The following is a 20,209-nucleotide window of genomic DNA, read 5'->3' as shown; positions in this document are numbered from 1 at the left end:
AAAAATACATTTGTTTCAAAAGATGTATTAGAAATGTGTACGTTTTCATCAGTAGTAAGTTTTAATGATGGATATTTATCTCTAGCTAATGTTTTGAAGAACCTTTGTTTAACACCAGGAAAATATTTTATTGATCGTGCTATAGTATTTGATAGTAAAAAAGTCAAAAATATACAAAAAAAAATCAACAGATACTGTAAAGAACAAAAGAAAAAAGTTAAGAGCTATAAGGAAAGGATTTATTGATAAAGAAAAACACCAGGAAGGAGGAGATTATTCTAAAGGATCATTTTAATTATTTTGTTTTTATTTTGTTGGTTTTCTCCTTTTGTGATATTTCAGACATAAAACGCAAATATCTCAGCTTCTATAAATTATTTTTGAATGAAATTTTCAGGGTTTGTTCATCTGTGTATAAGTTAGTATGTGAACCAGATTCTAATTAATTCATTGAGCATTTTAGGAAATATGGGTTGGTTTTTGTTGAACTTTACCCCTTTTTTAATTTCCCCAAATACGTAAAGCTGCCATTATGGATTTAAACATAGTTATAAATTTTTACTGCTTCACATACTAATTTTATATATATCCTGCATAAAAAACCAAACTTCATGCAAAACGGATTTACAAATAGCTAGAACTCTTTGTTTTAAGAAAGTGATGTCTCAACCATTTTTTTGCTGATTCAGCATTAAAAAACTAAATTTTTTTTTTTTTTTTTTTTTTTTCGTCATACAAATATGACTTTTTAACGTTAAAAAATAAAATAAACTTTCCCCCAAATTGTATTTTTGATTTTTTTACCAGACGACCACCTTAAAACTCTATTACCCATTTTTATTGATAATTCTATATCCCGGTTATAAGATATTGATATCCCAGGTTTATAAAGTTTATCAAGTGCCTTTTTGCGAGTTTTCGTATGAATCATTATGTCTACATAAATACCTATGGGACTTTTTCGAGATTTTTGTCTTTTTTGAATTTTGGCTTTTTGTTGATTTTGACTAACACGTTTCATACTATTATGGATTATCAATTGACTGATTATTAAAGAATGACTTTAAAAAGATATTGTTGTAAAAAGAGGCTTAATCCAAATGAAGCTTTCAAGCCTAACTACAACAATAGACAAGTTTTTACAGCAGAAGATGAAAAAAGTTTATCAAGTTATTTACTAATTGCATCAAAAATGAACTATGGCCTTTCAACTAGGTCAACGCGATTATTGGCATATGAATTTGCTTTAAAAAACAATAAGATATGCCCATCATCATGGATCAAAATTAAAATTGCAGGCATTGATTGGTTGCAAGGTTTTATGAAAAGACAACCAGAGTTGTCTCTACGAACACCTGAAGCAACGAGCTTCGCTCGATCAACAGCTTTTAATAAACACACTGTAAGAGAGTTTTTTCAAAATCTTAAAACGGTAAGAAATCGATATAAATATAATCCTAACTGTATATATAATGTTGATGAAACTGGTTTAACAACCGTTCAAAAGCCGGTAAAGGTTTTAGCTGGTAGAGGAAGCAAACAAGTTGGAAGAATCACATCTGCAGAACGAGGAACATTGGTAACTGCATGTTGTGCCTCTAATGCTATTGGAAATTCCATTCCTCCATTATTTATTTTTCCTAGGGTAAAGTTTCATGATTACATGATTAAGGAAGGACCTCCTGGATGTGTGGGATTTGCAAATCCTTCTGGTTGGATGAACTCAGAAATTTTCATAGAATGGATTAAACATTTTGCTAAATATTCAAACTGTTCTCAGGAATCTCCAGTTTTGTTACTTCTCGACAGTCATGAAAGTCATATTTCTGTTAAAGGCTTGGAGCTTGCAATTCAACACGGAATTACAATGATAAGTTTTCCTCCCCATTGCAGCCATAAATTGCAGCCATTAGATAGAACTGTTTTTGGACCATTGAAAAGGTTTTACAATTCTGCATGTGATAATTGTATGGTTTCAAACCCAAGACCAATGACCATTTATGATATTGTTTCAATAGTTCGAGAACCGTATACAAAAGCTTTCTCACCATCTAATATACAGACAGGATTTAGAGTAGCTGGCATTGAGCCATTCAACTCTGAAATTTTCAAAGATGACGAATATTTACCATCATCAGTTACAGATAGAGCTGCTCCAGATACAGTTACTATCACTCCTGTCAACAACATGGAATCTGAAATGATACCAGCACATGTTAATCACATAGAGTCTGAAATAACTATAGTAAATATTGAAACAAGTATTTTAAACAAAGTGTCAACAAGTGTTGCTTCTATAATCTCACCTGAGGTTTTAAAACCTTACCCAAAAGCATCTGCCAGAAAAAAAAATGTTAAAAGTAGGCAGTTAAAAACAAGGATCTTGACTGATACTCCTGTCAGAAATGAAATTCGTTTGTCAAAAGAAAAGAAAATTTTGAAGCAAACCAAAAATCAACAAAAAGTCTCCACAAAAGATAAGAAAGAAACTAAGAATTACTTGCTTAGGAATAAAAAACAATGTAAACCAAAAGCTGCTTCACAACTTGACTTTCACAAATGATGAAATATTCTTAATCAAAATATTGTACTTTTAACAAGTTTTGTAAACTTAAAAGTTGTATTCTTATTTCAGTCTTTATATTTCAGTTCTTATAAATTTCAAGTTGTTGTAAAGTTTTAAACGTATATAAAGCGGGTAGCTTATAGCTGCTGTGATTTATACATTTTTTAATTAAAAATTAGACTAGTGGGTTTAACTGCTATATTTAAAAAATAATTAAAAAATTTAGATGTATTATATGTTATACAATATTACCCTTTGACTAAATTATTTACAAGATTTAGTTATAGAAGTGTTAAACGTTTAGATAATATTACGCATATAAGATCAATGTGCCCCAAGTCGGAGATCATAGTACCCCATAGTTTGGGGTACATTGATCTTTTGAGAGGGTTGTTTAAAAGTTAAAATTATTCATGTTTATCTTTTTTTAAATCAAAATATTTATATATTCCAAAAGCCAGATAGTTCTACATGTGTTTCGTAGTTAATAAGTTTTTACATCTCTTTCAGGTTCTGCGCAATTTTCAAAACGTAAAAAAATGTTTATTACATATATACAAAAAAGTATATATGTCATAAACGTACCATTCACATAACTGAAAAATTGGATACCTTGTTGAACTCAAAGAAATAAGATTTGATAAATGAATCAAATCTCATTTTGCTTGGTACTAGCATATCTTTATCTATTTAAGGCGTAGTTTTTAAGGGTATAGTTGAAAGAACAAATGTTGTTGATCTCAGGCAGAAAATTAATTTTGACATTGACTGGTCAAAGATGAATATCCCGGCTAAAACACGAAATGGGTAAAATCTTATTTTATTTGTATATCTGTTGTAAAGAAATATAAAATTATAATTTTTTATATAATTTCAGGGAACTAAAAACTTGCAGTTGTGAAATATGCAAAATTGCAAGAACGCAGGGAAGGATACCCAAGAAAAAATCTGGTATAAAGAGTTTTAAAACGGCAGCTATTAGTCCGTGGTGTTGGTCTTGTCTGACTAAAGTTAAAAGAGGATTGCATCATAAATGCAATGCAACAACGCTCAGGTAGAAAACGTTTTTATAAATTTGGTTGTTTAACTGTGAAAGGTTGTATACCATGTTCTATAGAAAACAGGTTCGTAAATGTAATTTTTTTTTTCAGAAAAAAAATATCAGCTGCATCCAGATATCAAGGTATTAGGAAAAACGTATCAATTTGCGTTACAAATAGAGAGGTAAGTGAAAGAAATGTTAAGAATAATAAATCAAAAATGATAATTTTAATTTAAAAAAACCTTTGTAAGCTTTTGAACCTATAACCTTTTTAACAATGTAAAGTTGTTGAAGCCTTTTCATTTAGTCTCCATACTTTTGTAACTTATTTAGATGTCAAGGAACAAATGGCTTCTCACGTTATTAAAGAACAGCTATGTTGTGAAAGTGGTAACACCATAAAACAGGAGGTAGTAAACTGAAACTATCTATTAGATCTGAGAATACTCCAAAAACAACCAATTTTACTCACAAAAATCTTCTTTATATTCATAATTCTCTTTCCTTAAGTAACCATCAAATGATTACTTGCTAATATGATAAGGTAAAATCACAATACTAATACAAACTTAATTCTGCATAATAAAATGATGCAACATTTGGAGTAAAACTTATTGTTAGCGTTTCTTCTTTTTTCAACAACTTAGAGTTGTTGAAAAAAGAAGAAACGCTGTAGAACCTGGACTGAAAGACTGTGTCTCTGATTTGGACAGTTATCTTTTCCCATTATTTACCGAGGAAAATATATATTTGAATTGAAAAACAAAGATAAAACTTTGGAATACAAAAATATTACAGCAGCGTACCACAATGATGGTACTCTTTTTGTTAAACTACTCCTGGCTCTTAAATGTGTTGATTCTAAGAATCAGTTGCTAAAAATTGCTGTTGACGGAGGAAGTAGTTTTATCAAATTTTGTTTAAATATAGTTAATCTCAATAAAACTTTTGAAAATTACGGCAAAGTTGAAATAGATTACCTTAAAATAAAACCGGTAACAGCTTGCAGATCTTTATATAAAGATGGTCTAAAATAAATATTTAAAGATTTATCAGTAAATGCTTCATTTCTTCTTCTGGTAGCTCCAGAAATTCCAGAAAGATATTCAAACATTAAAATATTATTTGAAAAACTAAATCTTGAAAAAGTTGAGCACATTGGGGTATGCAACATAAAACTTAGTCAAATTTTGACAGATTTATCTCCAAGTAGCAGTTCAATTCATTCCTGTTATGTATGTGAGTAGGATAGAAGAGAAACTTGGACAGATGGTCCATACAGAACTTTTGAGAGCTGTCAAAACAACTATACAAAATTCAAAGAATCTGGTTCAAAACCTAAGTGTGCACAACATTTTAAGAATTGTATTAGTACATGGAAACCCCTCTGAATTTCTTGTAGATAGTTTTACCAGAGCTTCATACAATGGAGGGAACTGTCAACCATGTAATGGATAACATGGAGCGGATTTGGTCGGAAATGAATATGAAGAAGATTTACGAACAGTTGCAAATTGTAAAGACTTATCAGCATAGTGGAAAATTTTAAAAGTGGGAAGTCTTTAATGATAAGCTGCCAATTAAACTAAAGTCTTTTGGAGAATGCTTAAGGTTGTTAAATTTAGTTGTTGAGTTTTGCTTTGGATCCGAACTTGATGAAAACTTTCAAACTAATATCGAAAATTTAAAAGCCTGCTATAAAAATTTGATTTTGGAACATGGTATTACTTTAACACCAAAATTTCGTATACTCTTCAATAATGTATCTGAATTCTGCTAAACAAAAAAAATGGGCCTTGGAGTTTATTTGGAGCAATCAAGAGAAAGTGTTCACTACCTCTTCAAAACTGCCTCGTGGAACCGGTACAAGGTGTCCGCAAATAATTCTAATTATGGACATGATTTAGTAAGGGCATTAAGTTTTTATAATGGAAAATATCTTGTTTCTCTTGGACATGTTAATCAAAATGTTGATACTTTTTAGTTATTCAATTCAAGAAGAAATAGTTTTTAATTCTATATTTGTAAATATTTTGATGATTTAAAACATTCCAATTATGTGGTTATCCACTCTTAATCTATGTAATATAACACAATACCATATGTATTATTCATTTCCAATAAATTGTCTGTAACTTTTACAATAAAGTTTTGAATGAAAACATGGAGGACCAAAAAATGGCGCAAAACACTTGCAAAAAAAGGCGCAAAATAAAAGGCGCGAAAAATAGGCGCGAAAAAATCTTTAAAATGCCATAATTACTTAATAGGAGTTTTCTGATTTGATAGACTATATACATAGTGATCAGTAAACTATACTCTTTCAGAAAACGTTGAAATTAATTTGGATACAATTTAGAAAACCTTAATTTAGTTAAGGCTAACTGTGCTTTTTTGGTATATTTCAGCAAGGTCAACTAACTTGAAGACACAGTTATCTTTATACTTCGCTTCCTGTATCATATACTGTTTCAATTCAGCATAAACCTGGCAATACACGGTTTTCGATATTCCCGAAACACAAAAAAACTTCTAGTAAACAAATATTAAAAATGGTCTATTTTATGAAAGAGTAAAGTTTTTTTCGGACAGAAGATATTTTTTTAAACTGAAATAATTATTTTGAAATTAAAATTTTTTCAAATTTAAATTTTATCATTCTTGCTTTAAATTTAATAAGTAGTTATTGGTGCAATAGCATGTCATTGTGTCGTAAAAAGTTGAATTCCATGAAATGGAATTATGAAATGCACAGGACATGATTACAAAAAAGAGGAAATTGGATGTAATTGTGAATTATCTTTTTAGTTATTTCCTTTTCTAAATATAAAAAAATCTCATTTTAACGGGAAATTTGGATCAATCATTTTAAAGATAAAAAGCCTACATTAAAAAAATTATTTTTCCAACTGAAAAACTTGGATACGATTCCCGAAATAAAGTTACTCTTTTGTGCCTCTAATTAGTACAATAAATACTGACAACACGCAGCCTTTACTTAAAAAAATGAATACATCTATTGCGGCGGTAAATACCGCCACCTCAAGCTGAGAATTTTGCTAAAGTGGCGGTAATTTTTTTAAGATGAGGCAAGCGACTTAAAACGAGGCAAAACCGGAAAAACAAACACAACAAGAGCTGGACTTAAATAAGGGACAATGCTTTCAAACAGCAGCTGAACCTCAAGAATTTATAACACAATTAGCAAGAATTTATAACACAATAGATAAGAAACCAACACTCTCTGATTGCTTGGAGGGGGCATTTGATCTTGAAAAGGATCTCACTTCTGCTACAGCATGGGGCTCACAGTGGCTGGTGAACTTCAATACAGATAAAACTTCAATACAGATAAAAAAATTTTCAGCCAATCGTTATCGCAATAATTTAGATTTTCCTATATTTATGAACGGTGATGTACTCAACGAGTCATCTACTCTTCATCTTCTAGGATTAACTCTTACTTCCGATCTTCCTTGGAAACCATCTATCAAATCAGTTGCAAAATTAGCATCTGCTAAGGTTGCATCTCTTTATCGAGCTCGACGCTTTCTTACTTCGGATTCTCTATGTCTATAAGTCTTAAATCCGGCCTTGTATGGAATACTGTTACCATATCTGGGGCGGATCTTCTAATGATGACCTTTCTCTTTTGGACAAGGTGCAAAAATGCATTGTAAACATAGTTGGACCTGCTCTTGCAGCCAACCTCCAACCATTATCACATCGTCGTAATGTTGCTTCCCTTTCTCTTTGCTATAAATACTATAATAGGCACTGCTCTAAAGAGCAGTGCCTATTATACTAAAGTACCATCTACTAAAATTCATTCTTGTGTTATTCGTCATTCAATTAAGTCTTATTAGTTATCTCGTGTTTTATTATTATTATCTTTTATAAATATTATTAATTTATTAATATTATTAATTATTAATTTTTAACTATTAATAATGTTATTTAATTATTAACTTTTATTAATATTATTAATTAACTATTATTAATTATCTCGTGTTTTATTATTGTATTATTATCGTGTTTTATTATTATTATTATCTCGTGTTATTCGTCATTCAATTGAGTCTTATTATTCAATTAAGTGTTATTCGTCATTCAATTAAGTCTCATCCTTTTTCAACTCTACGCCAATGATGTTGCAAACTGAAATTATAGATTTACATATTTAGACCGCGATCCGTGATATAAAAATGTTATCAGAAAACAGTTTTCTTGACCTCCCTCTTAGAACTACTTTATTTTTTCCAAATTAGCGTTTTAAAGTATACTGATTCTGAATTTGAAAAGTTCCCAAGTTTTCCTCTTGCAGTTTTCGAGAAATTTACGTTTTAATTTTATATTATCGAGTGAATCGGTTTTTATCGTGTAATATAAAATAGTGATCTAAAAACTCTCCTTAGCAGCTGTAACTGCATAAATACTAAATTGTATATAAATATATGAAATATTTTTAATATATAACCAACTATACATTCATTTACATGGGTATATAAGAGTGAATTGATTTTTATCGTGTAAGTCTAAAAGTTAATTTGAGATATCGTTTTAACAACTGATAATACATTTAAGTGTTCATTTCACTTTTTTAAATTTATTTTTATTATCTTACAAACATAAAAGTTTACAATGGTTGATTATCTATATCAGAATCAGAATCACTTGAAATTATTCCATTGTAAGTATCATCGCTATCTTCGGCGAATTTCGAATTTTTATTGTCGCATTGACATAAATCAGAACACGTCAGTTCTGCACTCCGACATGAGCATCGTTTTGTATTACAACTAGTCGCGCATCTACAATTAATAAAATTTAATACGCTATCGGGAGCAATTTCATTTGACAGCCATTTTATCTTCAATTCGTCGCCATCCATCGTCCAACCATGTTCCAAAATACTTGGCATATTCAATAGAGGTATAGTGGCATGTTTCCAGATATAAGCTTGATAATTACATCTCAGTATGTGTTGTACTAATGCATCTGAAGTTGGAGGCAATTGCTCTTCTCTATAATTGCCACTCTTGAAGAGTTCATATCTCAACTCGATAACTGAAGAAACTATGTCATTACCATAAAGGTGACACACAAATTTCTCTACTTTCGTAAATAAATCTGATGCCATCAAGTGATTTTCACCGAGTTCTGCTAACACGCCTTCATACTCAGTTTTTTTTGTAAGACCTTAAGTACTGAAGCTTTTCCTTTACCATAAAATGAACTTGTAGTATCGCATCCTAAAATGAAAACATATTATACAATTTTACAGTGTTTTAAATGTTTGTATTAAGGAAGTGAAACTTACAAAAAAAGAATAAGAAATCATGTCATAAAAGATAGATAAATTAAGTTAACCAATTAACCTGTAAAAGAATGAAAGCCAACAACAGCATTTACAAAAGATCTACCCCAATGATCAGCTACTTTTCTTACATTAATTATACGTTTGTTGTTTTGATTTCCGGTTGCAAATAATACATTAACAGTAAAATGTTTAATAGCATGTAAAGCAATTACAAATACATCAGTGTCAGGACTCCAAATTACAATATTTTGGTGAGATGAAGCTGCATGATAACAGTGAGCCATTAATCGAGTATCTGCTTCTTCATGGTCGCTTTTAAGAGAGATTATTTCAGATACTACCACATTATTTGCTGATAACATAAATTGATAACATTTATCTTCATTGGTTAAATAAACACTCTTATTTGAGAAATAAAATGTATTCAATGAACTCCAATGAGTAAACAAAAAATTTATTAATTCTTCTTTATTTTTGCCATTTGAAAGGAATTTCTTCCATTGACGAGGTATAGGCTGTAGTTTACTTAATATACGAATAATCGAAGTTCCATGAGTAACTCTTTTTACTTGTTCTAAACTTTTAATACTATGATTAAAATACCTATCTGAAACAAAGTCAACACGTTGACACCCATAACAGCTGGACAGATTAATAATTTCTTTTAATATATATTCAGCTAACTCACCAAACGTTTTGACTCTAACTTGTAGTGTTTGTAACAGTGCCATTGCATCCACTAGTAAAGCTCCACTTTCAACAATTGGCAACACCAGTGAATCTTTAACAGGCTCTTCAAGAACTTTTAACAAATTACTTTTTGTTGTTTTTACTAAAGTTCCATCTACGGTTTTAAGCTCCAAATACCATGTGCAATATGGGTTGTTCCAGAACCGCTAAGAGTTTCTTCTGTGAAATCTGCATTATCATATACAAGTGTAGTAAGGATATTTTGTTGAATGTTCTTTGGTACAACCGAATATTCGCAATTATAGTTTAAAGTTGCAATTGCACTTTCAAACCCCCTCAAAGTCATTGAAGAACAGCAATGTCCAAAGTTATTTAAAATTTTTACAAGTTTACAGGAACCGGACATTTGCTTGATAGCAGTAGCTAATGCTAAAGACTTATATGTTATTGTTTTACCTTTTGAAAAGATAAACAATAAATCTTGGGCAATAGATAAAACTTTCAACTTCAGCTTGAACTCTATATTGACATAACTCGTGTAATTAACTTCATCTGTATAACCAAGAATTATTGACAGAAAATTAAAAAGAGTAGGTGAAATTCCACTTTCAATATTTTCAAGACTAAAATCTGAAGCTGATGGTGGCCAACCACTTTTAATCCCAGTTCCACATCTAAGGGATTCTCTTATTTTCATACAAACTTGATGAAAGGCAGAATAACTAACATCAAATAAGTTATTCTCTAGTTCACTTTCAGTTTCATTATTTTCTGAAAGATCTGACTCTTGTGAACTTTGAGAATCAAGCTTATCAATTTCTTCATTTAAAACAACTGCACTATCCCCAAAAAAAACAATTTCACTTTGACTGCGATGAAATGGCTAATAAAATACCAAATCAGGATAACAATTTATTAATCTTTTTTTTAAGCGACAGCTTTTATAATTGCTAGCATCCAAATTTTCTACTCTTTTAACAATTTTTATAAAATATTCAGTAAGATAACAAGGGCGATAAACTTTTTTTAACTTGATGATTTTAGTGTCAATAACTTGTCTACAAAATGATTCAAAGGGCAACTTATACATTAAGTTGCTGGTAGATGTCTCTGACGGTGGTATTAAAGATTTATAAAGTTTTGTATATTCATTGTAACATGTTTTATGGTATCTCACCTCAACAGCAACGCAATCCTTGTCTTTAATGTGTAACAAAATACTTTCATCATTTTTATTTTCAGCTGCTTGACGCAATAAGCCACCATCAAAAGTTTGACATAAACTAAGTTTCTGTATTTTTCTTTTTTTGTCGTGAAAATCTGTATAGTAAAGATTTTTTTTTTTTGCAAATAATACAAAATGGCTGCAAAACTGAAGAATTTGTTGAAATACTAACTGATGACAAACGGGAAGATTTTCTTTTTTTTTCTATTTTAAAACTTTCAGATATATTATTCATTTTTCTTTTTTTGGCTCTTTCAATTTTAGACACATCTGTAAAATACTTGTAACATTTTAGATGATATACCAAATGAGAGTTTTTATCAAAATTTTCAGGGCAACTTACAACTTTATGCGCTATACCCGTAGCTTCTAAATTTTCGTCACTTATCATAAGACATTCATTTCGTGATAAAATAAATTTTTCATAAGTTAAATTAGTAAAATTTCTTAATTGTTCAACTTCATAATTCGAAAAATGAATAAGACACGAGAGTTTGCAAGACTCGGCCGCAGCCATGTTTTTATTTTGTTTCGATTGTTAAGAAGACGAGTAATTTGCCGCACGCATTTATTTTAAATGAGATAGAGAAAAATCATTCAAAAATATGTTCTGTTTTTTATTTATAATTTTCAACGAAACTAAACGATAGTCGTGTAAATCGATTTTTATAGGGGGTTCTAACACTTTTTTCTCAAAAACTGCAGAAGAAAAACTTGGGAACTTTTTCGATAATGTTATTACATATTACAAAGTACTATTTTTGAAAAAATGACTTGGTTCTGAGAGGGAGGTCACAGACCGATGCGATTAGCATGCACGGATCGCGGTCTAATTCGGAGTCTACGCAGGGTTGCCAGATTTTTTGCGATTCGCGGTAGCCAGAAATATAAAAAATAAAGTATCCAGAAATGGCTAAAAGTGGCCCAAAAGTTGCCAAACTCTCCGCGATTGCATTGGTTTGATTTTCAAAAATTAAATCTTATTGACTAAAATAAGACAATCGGATAAAATTGTCCAATGATTCTTTAGATCATATCAACATACCGTAAAAACTGTCGTAGTTATAAAAATAAATAAAAAAGTTAAGTTTACTAGTTAAGTATATAAAAACTTTTTTTTATGGATTCTTAAATTATAAACTCTTTAATAGAAAACAATTATTATTATAATATATTTTTTTATCAAAAAGTTAAATCTATAAAAATAGTTTTTATTTAATTTAATTAAAAAAAGCTTTACATATAAAGAGAGATACTGTGGCTTAGGAAGGTCAAGAAAATTAAGGGGGCTAAAACAAAAATAAACTGGGCTGAAACAGCTAAAATTCGAATAAAACTTTTTCTATTTCTTCGTTATTATTTGTTATAACTTCTAATTTAGAAGTTATAAAGAAACATTAAACATATTCAACTATTTATATTATAATTTTTATACCTTATACCTGCATTAATAAAAATAACATTGTAGAATTTTTAAAAATAACATTATTTTACACTTAATAAATTAGAAATTATAATCAGCCTACTATAATAATCATTTTAAGAAATAAAATAATAATGGAATAAAAAAAACCAAACATAGCTAAAATGCCGATATGCCGATTATTTTTTGCGGTGGTCAGATTCACGGATTGGGCCACTAAGTGGCCAGTCTGGCAACCCGTCATCTATGATAAATCTGAAAATTCCCGCATAAACTGTCTATGCGGGAATTTTCAGATTTATCATGGATGAATGCTATCTAAAAGTTTATTAACTGGTTATTTTTTCAATCAAAAAGATGACTCAGAAGCCATTATGGATTTTTTAAAATATATTATTATTGGTGTTATGTAATTATTTGACGAGTAAAAATTAAAATATTGATATTATATCATACGTTTGGTTAGGTAGAATTTGTAATTTTGTTAATAAATTTTAAATTAAACTCTTTTTAAATCTGGAAAATTTTGTTTCAAGATAAAGTATTTAAAAAAATTAGTATTTATTTCAAATAACTTTTGCGTAACATTTCGATCAAATTTCTGTAGCACTATTTAATGACAAATTTTTTATTCAACTAAATATTTTCCCAATTCAAAAAAAGTTTAAATTTTTATATACTTAGTTTTTAAATATTGTATATTTAATAATTGTTAATAATAATACATATTTAACATAATAATTAAATTTTTATATATATTTTTTTAATTCATTTAATTGCCTAACTTTTACGCAATAATAAATCTAGGGTATCTTTCTTTGTAAAGAAAAATACGCCAAAAACATCAATAATTTATATTTTTAGGGTAGCATGGTTAAAGTAAGATTTACTTACAGTATTTCTATTTTTCCTTTACTCTTCGTCTGAATCATATTATATGCTTTTGACATTTACTTATAGTATTACTTATACTATAAGTATAAGTAATACTGTAAGTAAATGTTAAAAACATGTAATATCAGTCTGTTTAAAATTTATAGTCTTATTATATGCCTTTGACTAAAGTTTAGTCATTATCATTGTGTCATTCTTTACTGAATTTTATTTATTTGTGGAACAAAACTTGAGATTGTAGAAATTGCAGCCCAGATTGAAACACTTGGTACAGTACATTTACAGTTTACTTAGCGTGTTTTACTTGTTTACTTAGCGTGTTTTTTTTTTACGTACGTACCTTCAATCAATCATTTTAGAATTTAATAATTCAGCTACAATTACATTTAGATAATTTGTGGCAAAGTCCTTAAGTCTTTTCTAAACTTAATGCAACAAAAGGTGAGTAATTTCCTTACTAATTTAACAGTTAGCGAAAATTATTAACAATTTTCCTTATCCAACTGCTAATCTCTCATATATATTTTTTAATTAGCAATAAGCACATATACACACAAATATTTTTTTTGTAATTGTGCATTGATGATGATACTTTGTTATCATTATTTATTTTTTTTCACAATTTTACGTAAATGTGCATAAAATTACTTTTATTAATTTTCATTGCTAATTTATTGAAGCACAGGAGTGAGCATTTTTTTAAATTAGTTTAAATCTAATCTTATTTTACTGGGTTTTTTTGTTGTTTTTTTTGTGTTTTGGAATTAGTTACAAGTAGTTTCTTTTTTTTTTAGCATCACAGATAGAAAAATTGAACGATGATATTGTGATCCTAAAAGAGGTGAAAAGAGCTATTCAACTAAGTATTGATGCTGTCTTTTCTGAACAAGCAGAGATTGAAAATGAGTTAAATGCGTTAAACATCTAATATGAAAAAGACCGATTGACCAATAGTAATATGCAAAATCTAAATGGTCTAATAATTCTACAACTGACTTTATGACTGTTGATAAACAAGTTCAAAAAAATATAAGACAAAATAAGATATGTAAAATGAATAAGAATAATTGAGAAATAATTACAAAAATGAAATTTATTTAATAAAATAGTGATGGTGCTATTTATGGTGGGTGGGATCTCTTGTGTAATGCTACTCTGCATTACGTAGTCTTGGTATTATTATCTGGCAAATAGTCTCTTGCATTATTTCAACATAATTAAATTTAATTGTTTATATTTGTTGATATCACATACCAATATTCCACTTTTACACGTATTTAAAACTATATGTATTGTGTGTATGTTCATATTTTTAAAATTTAGCTTTATATACAGTTATTTTATCTCAGGTCTGTATTAAGCTTATGTATATAATGTAATATAATTATTTTAATTTATATTGTATATATATATATATATATATATATATATATATATATATATATATATATATATATATATATATATATATATATATAATCTTTGAAAGTCATTTTCTTGTTATACGTTAAAATATGGGTAGAATTCAATAAATACGGCTGCGTATAAACTTTTTTATAAACACAAATATTTAAAAAAAAGTTTATACGCAGCCGTATTTATTGAATTCTACCCATATATATATATATATATATATATGCATATTGCCCGTACCCCACTGGATCCTTCACTGTATTGCACAACTACTGCCTGAAACGTGGGATGACTGTGCAAGAGCAATTAAAATATCTTTAAAAATCAGCTTGGAATTGCTGGCGATATAGTGGTTGAGCGAGCCCATCGAATAGGAAGAGTTAAAGACAAACTTTACGCACTTAATACTAGTTATCATATTTTTTTGTCTTGATTGTTCTCTGTTTCTCAAAACATGCAATTTTTCCGGTCTGCAACAAATATTATTTGTGTTTAGTTTTTAACCACATCAACAAGAAATAGAAATATATTTACGAAAAATATAGATGTTTTACATAAGTCATGTTATAACGCAAAAAAAAATGTTATATAAGCATAAAGCATGTTATAAAGTAAAAAAAAGTATACATAAAGTAAAAAAATTATATATAAAGTAAAAAAAAAATATATAAAAGATCTAAAATTTGATAAATAAAATAGAGTAGATTAAGAAATAGGTATGCGGAAATGCGTTTTACGTAACCGATATTTGTGTTAAAATTCTCTGCTACGCTTTTTAAAGTTTGGTTTTGGTGAAGTAGAAACGTGTTTTGTACTCTAATTTTTTAGAATTTTTTATTAACATAGATACTTTTTAAAAAATGTCAAATGTTTGTTGATATTTTTTAAAAATCAATATGATTATAATTTTTAATATGTATTTTTTAATTACAATTTCGATCTTTGTAAGTGGATTAATTGATGGTGAAAATATTTTTGTATTTCATGCATTCAATAAACTTTGAAGATATGATAATTTTTTTTCTATACTTTTCATTTTCTTTCAAGTTTACACATTTTCTATGCACCTACAAAATTTTATTAAAAAGTTTGCATACCAACTAAACCTTTTTTTGTCCCCACTTTTGGTGCCTAATTAGCCGTTTCTGTAATTACTTACGAGAGATAAATAAGTCTAAAGGGGTCCGATTTCTGTGGGAAAAAAAAGCAATTATTTTTTTATACAAATATAGATGTTTTTATTTTATTTTATAAGCATAATGCTTACAAACATAAAGAGGCTTAGATTTTGTAAAAAAAAAAGCATAGAAAAGCATATTGTAATATCATAAGGCTTAATTTACTCTAAATTACAGATGCTTTGAGTGCAGTACTACCAAGTCTTAGTAAAATAGTCCTACTTAGTCTTACTAAGCCTTAGTCTTAATATATTTATATATTTTTATGCTGCATATCTAATGCTGCATGTTTAATAAGAAATATGCTTAAGCATATTTATGAGCCTCTTAAAACCTTTTGCATAAGCATACTTAAGCTCATCTCTAAAGTTTCATATACTTATAAAAAATTATACTATAGATTCTTATCAAAATGTTAATTCTAAACTATGTAAAAAGTGTTAAAGGTGTTTTTTATTGTTTACTTTTTTTTTTTTTGTAATATTTAGCTGTGTCCATTTTTTTAATTACTTTTTTCATATATTTAATCTTTTCCAATATGTATCAATAAATGTTTTAGGGTTCACACGTTGTAAAGGATATTTATTAATTGTACACATACTTTTTTCATGTATATATTTGTTTAAAATGTTAATATGTAAATATTATTTTATACCATTATTTTTAAATTTTTTAACATAGTAATCTTAAATTACATTTTAACATTGAATTGTAAAAAGAACAATAATCCAAGTATTTGTAATATATTTTAATTTATGATGTGTGTGTGTGTGTTTGTTTGTGTGTGTGTGTAGTTTGTAGTACTTGACAGGAACTTTTTTTAACTCTGCTTATTTTATTACGCTTGCATTCTTGACAGATTATTTATTTATTTAGCAACTTAATTCTAGTTTAGTTACTTTTACAAAATAAATGTTCGCTATTTATTAAGTTGATTATTTTTTAATGTTTGGAGTAGTTATTTTTTGAATTTTTTGAAGTCCAGTTGCACAAATCCAAAAGCTATTTCATGGTATAGTTTCAAACCACACACAAACAATGAATTCTGCCTTGCTCTGTTATATTGTCTAATTTTATGAAAATAACTAGCTTTTCTAGTGTTATGTTGATGTAACTCACAATTTTTTAAATAGAACGGTTTAAATTTATCATTTTCAGTTGGTGTTACACTGTGAATGAAACATAGTGATTTAACAATTACTTTCTTTTTTACACTGACCCAACCAAGCAATTTTAACATTTCTGTTTTGTGCGTTAACCAGTCACATTTTAATACGGTTCTCATCGCTTTGTTTTGTAGTTTTTTTAAGGTGTTTCAGTTATTATTGTTTATATCAAGAAAAATAGAAACACCATATTCGCAGTGGGGAGTATTATACCATTACACCATATTCGCAGTGAGGAGAATTATATTTTAATAGATTGTCTTTTTGGTCTATTGAGTTAAATATTTGCTTATTCTACCAAGATATCTAGTTTTCTTTGCAATTTTATTTGAGATATGTTCAGTAAAATTGAGTTGGTAATCAATAATAATCCCTAAATATTTCACGCAATCACCAAACTTAATGACTACGTCATCCAATATCACTTTTATGTTATTGTTATGATTTATTAAACTATCTTTTCTTTTTTTTTTTGAGTGTACAATAAATATGGCCATGGACTTGAGAGTATTTAATTTAAGTTTATTATTTCTTAACCATTTACAAAGAATTTTCAAACCTTGATTAAATTGAAAAACAGTTTCTTCAAAGTTTGTACTCAATACAAACCAATGTATTATCAGCAAACAAATTTACAATAGAATACTTAATTTTTAATGCAATATTGTTCATTTAAATAATAAACAAAAGAGGTCCAAGAACACTACCATGTGGAATCCCTATATCACAAACCAGTTCGCCAGATTCCTCACGTTTTATTTTGAATACTTCAGTTCTCATTGAAAGATAGTCTACAATCCAATTCAGAACTGTACCTTTAACTTTGTAACCTTGTAACTTTTCTATAAAAATCTTTCTATTAATTGTTTCAAATGCCCTTTTAAGGTCTAGCATTACTGGTATAACAAATTTATTATTATTCAAAGATGTTCTTCATTTAGAAAGCAGTAGTTGAATAGCTGATTCAGTTGATTTATTTTTTCTGAAACCAAATTAATTATTTAAAAAAATATATATTACTTTCAAAATAATTTGATAACTGCTTGTGAACAGCTATTTCTAATACTCTTTCATAAGTTGGAAGCATACTAACTGGTCTTAGATCTTGTGGTAGCGACATTAATTTTGGAATTGGAATGATTGTTGATTTTTTCGATTTATAAGGAACTTTCCCAGTCTTTAACAATATGTTAATAATTTTTAATAAATTACTTGAAAATGAAGAGTATAACTCTTTAAAGACAATGATATTTAAGCCCTCGCACATTGAATTCTTGTTTTGTATTTGTTTTACTACATCGTTCAATTCTTTAAAGAATAAGTTAACAAAAACCAGAAATATTATCATTTAGTGATAAATTTTCCATAGCATTATTATTCTTATCACATTGAATTGATATTTCAAGATGTATAATACTTTGGATTAAAAATTCAATATATTTATCTGGAGTGGATTTTTTTGTTTCATTTCTTTGATAATTCCTAATAAGACTTTCTTCTTCAAATTTTATATCTTCCTTTATATTTGATTTAATTAATGGTTTGATGGTTGTTAGATATTTCAACGAGTTCCACATAGCTTTAGGATCATTTTTGACTGAATCAATTTTTATTTTATAGTAATCAGCTTTTAGTTTTCTTAATAGTGATCTTTTTTTATTTCTTACTTTTTAAATTTGCTATATTGTATTTTACATTTACTTTCAGTTTTCTATTCTTGATTATATTCTTGTACTGCATCTGTATATTCAAAATTCCTTAACCAGTTATTGTGAATAGATGGACTTTTGTTATTGATTTTATTATTCCTTTTTATACATGTTTTTTTGTATATTTATATTATAATTAATAATTTTTATAAAACTATTGGCCATTACTTCCTTATCAGTTTCTTCTTTTATATTAGTTAGTTCAATAGAACTAACTAATATAAAAGAAGAAACTGCTTTTATTTAATAAAGAATAATCAATTTTATGGAAGTTCAGTTTACTCCTATTAACAGTACTATTGTTTGGTTTTTTAGTTTTAAATCGTCTTTTTTCTATGATTAAGTATTTACAAGTAATCATTTAATAGTCAGAAAGTTTTCTTTTTCATTAGTTTTGATAAGAGTACAATTAGTAATTGCTAAATCAATACAAGTACTACATTTTTCAGATATTTTTGTTGGTATACTGTTAAAAAAATGAAATTCATTATTTTTGATAGATCGCTTTACTTTTATAGAGTGTTTGTCATTTGAAAGAATATCTATATTGAAGTCACCGAGAATAATTACATTTTTTGATTGAATTGTATTAATCCAAGAATCAAAAAAATCCAAACAGGCGGTTTTGTTTTCCTGTCGAGATTTATACAAAACACTAAAATGAAACTTAATTTTTTTAATGACTAGTTCAGTAATTAATACCTAATGACACTTGTCTTTGACGATAGATTTAGGTTCAGACTTTGTTTTTATGTCACTTTTATATTATAATATAGAACCACCGGTATGAACACTTGATGATTCTAAATTTATAAAAGAATAACTAATAATTTCAAGCCCTTTTTCAAAGATTAAGGATGTTAGGTGGGTTTTAGTTAATCCAAGTATACGAGGTTTAAATTTTTTTTACATATAATGTAACTCTGTCAAGTTTATTTATGAGAACATTTATATTTGCATATGCAATTTTGATGTCATTTACATTGATTGCTAGTTTTCATACTTTAATTCCACTTTTAATGTCAATTATATTCGTGGTTTTGACAATCTTTACTGTAATGATCACTTGAGCAGTAGTAATATGAGGGAATATTAAAGTGACAGTTTTAAAAGTTACTAAAGTGACAGTTAAGAATACTATGCAACATTTTAATAACTTTATGCGGAATAAAAATAATCTCCGTAAGAATAAAAGTAATCTCCGTAAGTAATCAAAATTGTCTTCTAAGACAATTTTGACCTAATTTTCCTTCAGTGCTTTAAATGCTCAACAATAAAAAGGCCTTGTTTTTTAAATTGTTTATAATCAATATGAAATAATAGATTTTTTTAAATATCTTTTTTTTAATTATGATTTAATAGCCTTGATCCAAAGACCTTATTCTCATTTACATAATGAGTTCAAATAAATGAAAATCATAAGGTCTTTAAATCAAGATTAAACAAGCAACAACATAAAATCAGTGTAAACAGGCTTTAAAAAATCGCCGACCAAGTAAATCTCGATTTGCCAAAAATAACCTTTTAGTTTATTTTTTCACTAAAGTATAAAACTTATATCAGCGTATATCCTATTTAATTAT

General features: G+C 27.9%; 2 protein-coding genes across 2 annotated transcripts; one reads left to right on the top strand and one right to left on the bottom strand.

Annotated features, from left to right (window-relative positions):
• Window positions 1–1,057: 1,057 nt before the first annotated feature.
• On the top strand, window positions 1,058–2,563 carry LOC136085471 (tigger transposable element-derived protein 4-like). Its single transcript, XM_065806781.1, has one exon. It carries the CDS (start codon window positions 1,058–1,060, stop codon window positions 2,561–2,563), a length of 1,506 nt encoding a protein of 501 aa, XP_065662853.1.
• Window positions 2,564–8,194: 5,631 nt separating this feature from the next.
• On the bottom strand, window positions 8,195–9,663 carry LOC136084780 (uncharacterized). Its single transcript, XM_065805679.1, has 2 exons — window positions 8,987–9,663; window positions 8,195–8,860 (listed from the first exon to the last, which is right to left on the bottom strand). Exons 1-2 carry the CDS (start codon window positions 9,657–9,659, stop codon window positions 8,772–8,774), a joined length of 762 nt encoding a protein of 253 aa, XP_065661751.1. The 5' UTR covers window positions 9,660–9,663; the 3' UTR covers window positions 8,195–8,771.
• Between the last annotated feature and the right edge of the window lie 10,546 nt (window positions 9,664–20,209).

The sequence above is a fragment of the Hydra vulgaris genome, chromosome 09 (genome assembly GCF_038396675.1).
Source record: "Hydra vulgaris chromosome 09, alternate assembly HydraT2T_AEP".
NCBI lineage: Eukaryota > Metazoa > Cnidaria > Hydrozoa > Anthoathecata > Hydridae > Hydra > Hydra vulgaris.
The sequence above is the reverse complement of the archived record's forward strand: the minus strand, read 5'-3'. Positions and strand labels throughout refer to the sequence as shown.

Bases quoted from the DNA above. Each gene is read 5' to 3' on its own strand.
- LOC136085471 (XM_065806781.1), top strand. From the start codon at position 1,058: ATGACTTTAAAAAGATATTGTTGTAAAAAGAGGCTTAATCCAAATGAA.
- LOC136084780 (XM_065805679.1), bottom strand. From the start codon at position 9,659: ATGGCACTGTTACAAACACTACAAGTTAGAGTCAAAACGTTTGGTGAG. The intron at 8,861-8,986 runs GTTAATTGGTTA...TTTTCATTTTAG, and splicing joins TGGCTTTCATTCTTTTACAG to GATGCGATACTACAAGTTCA.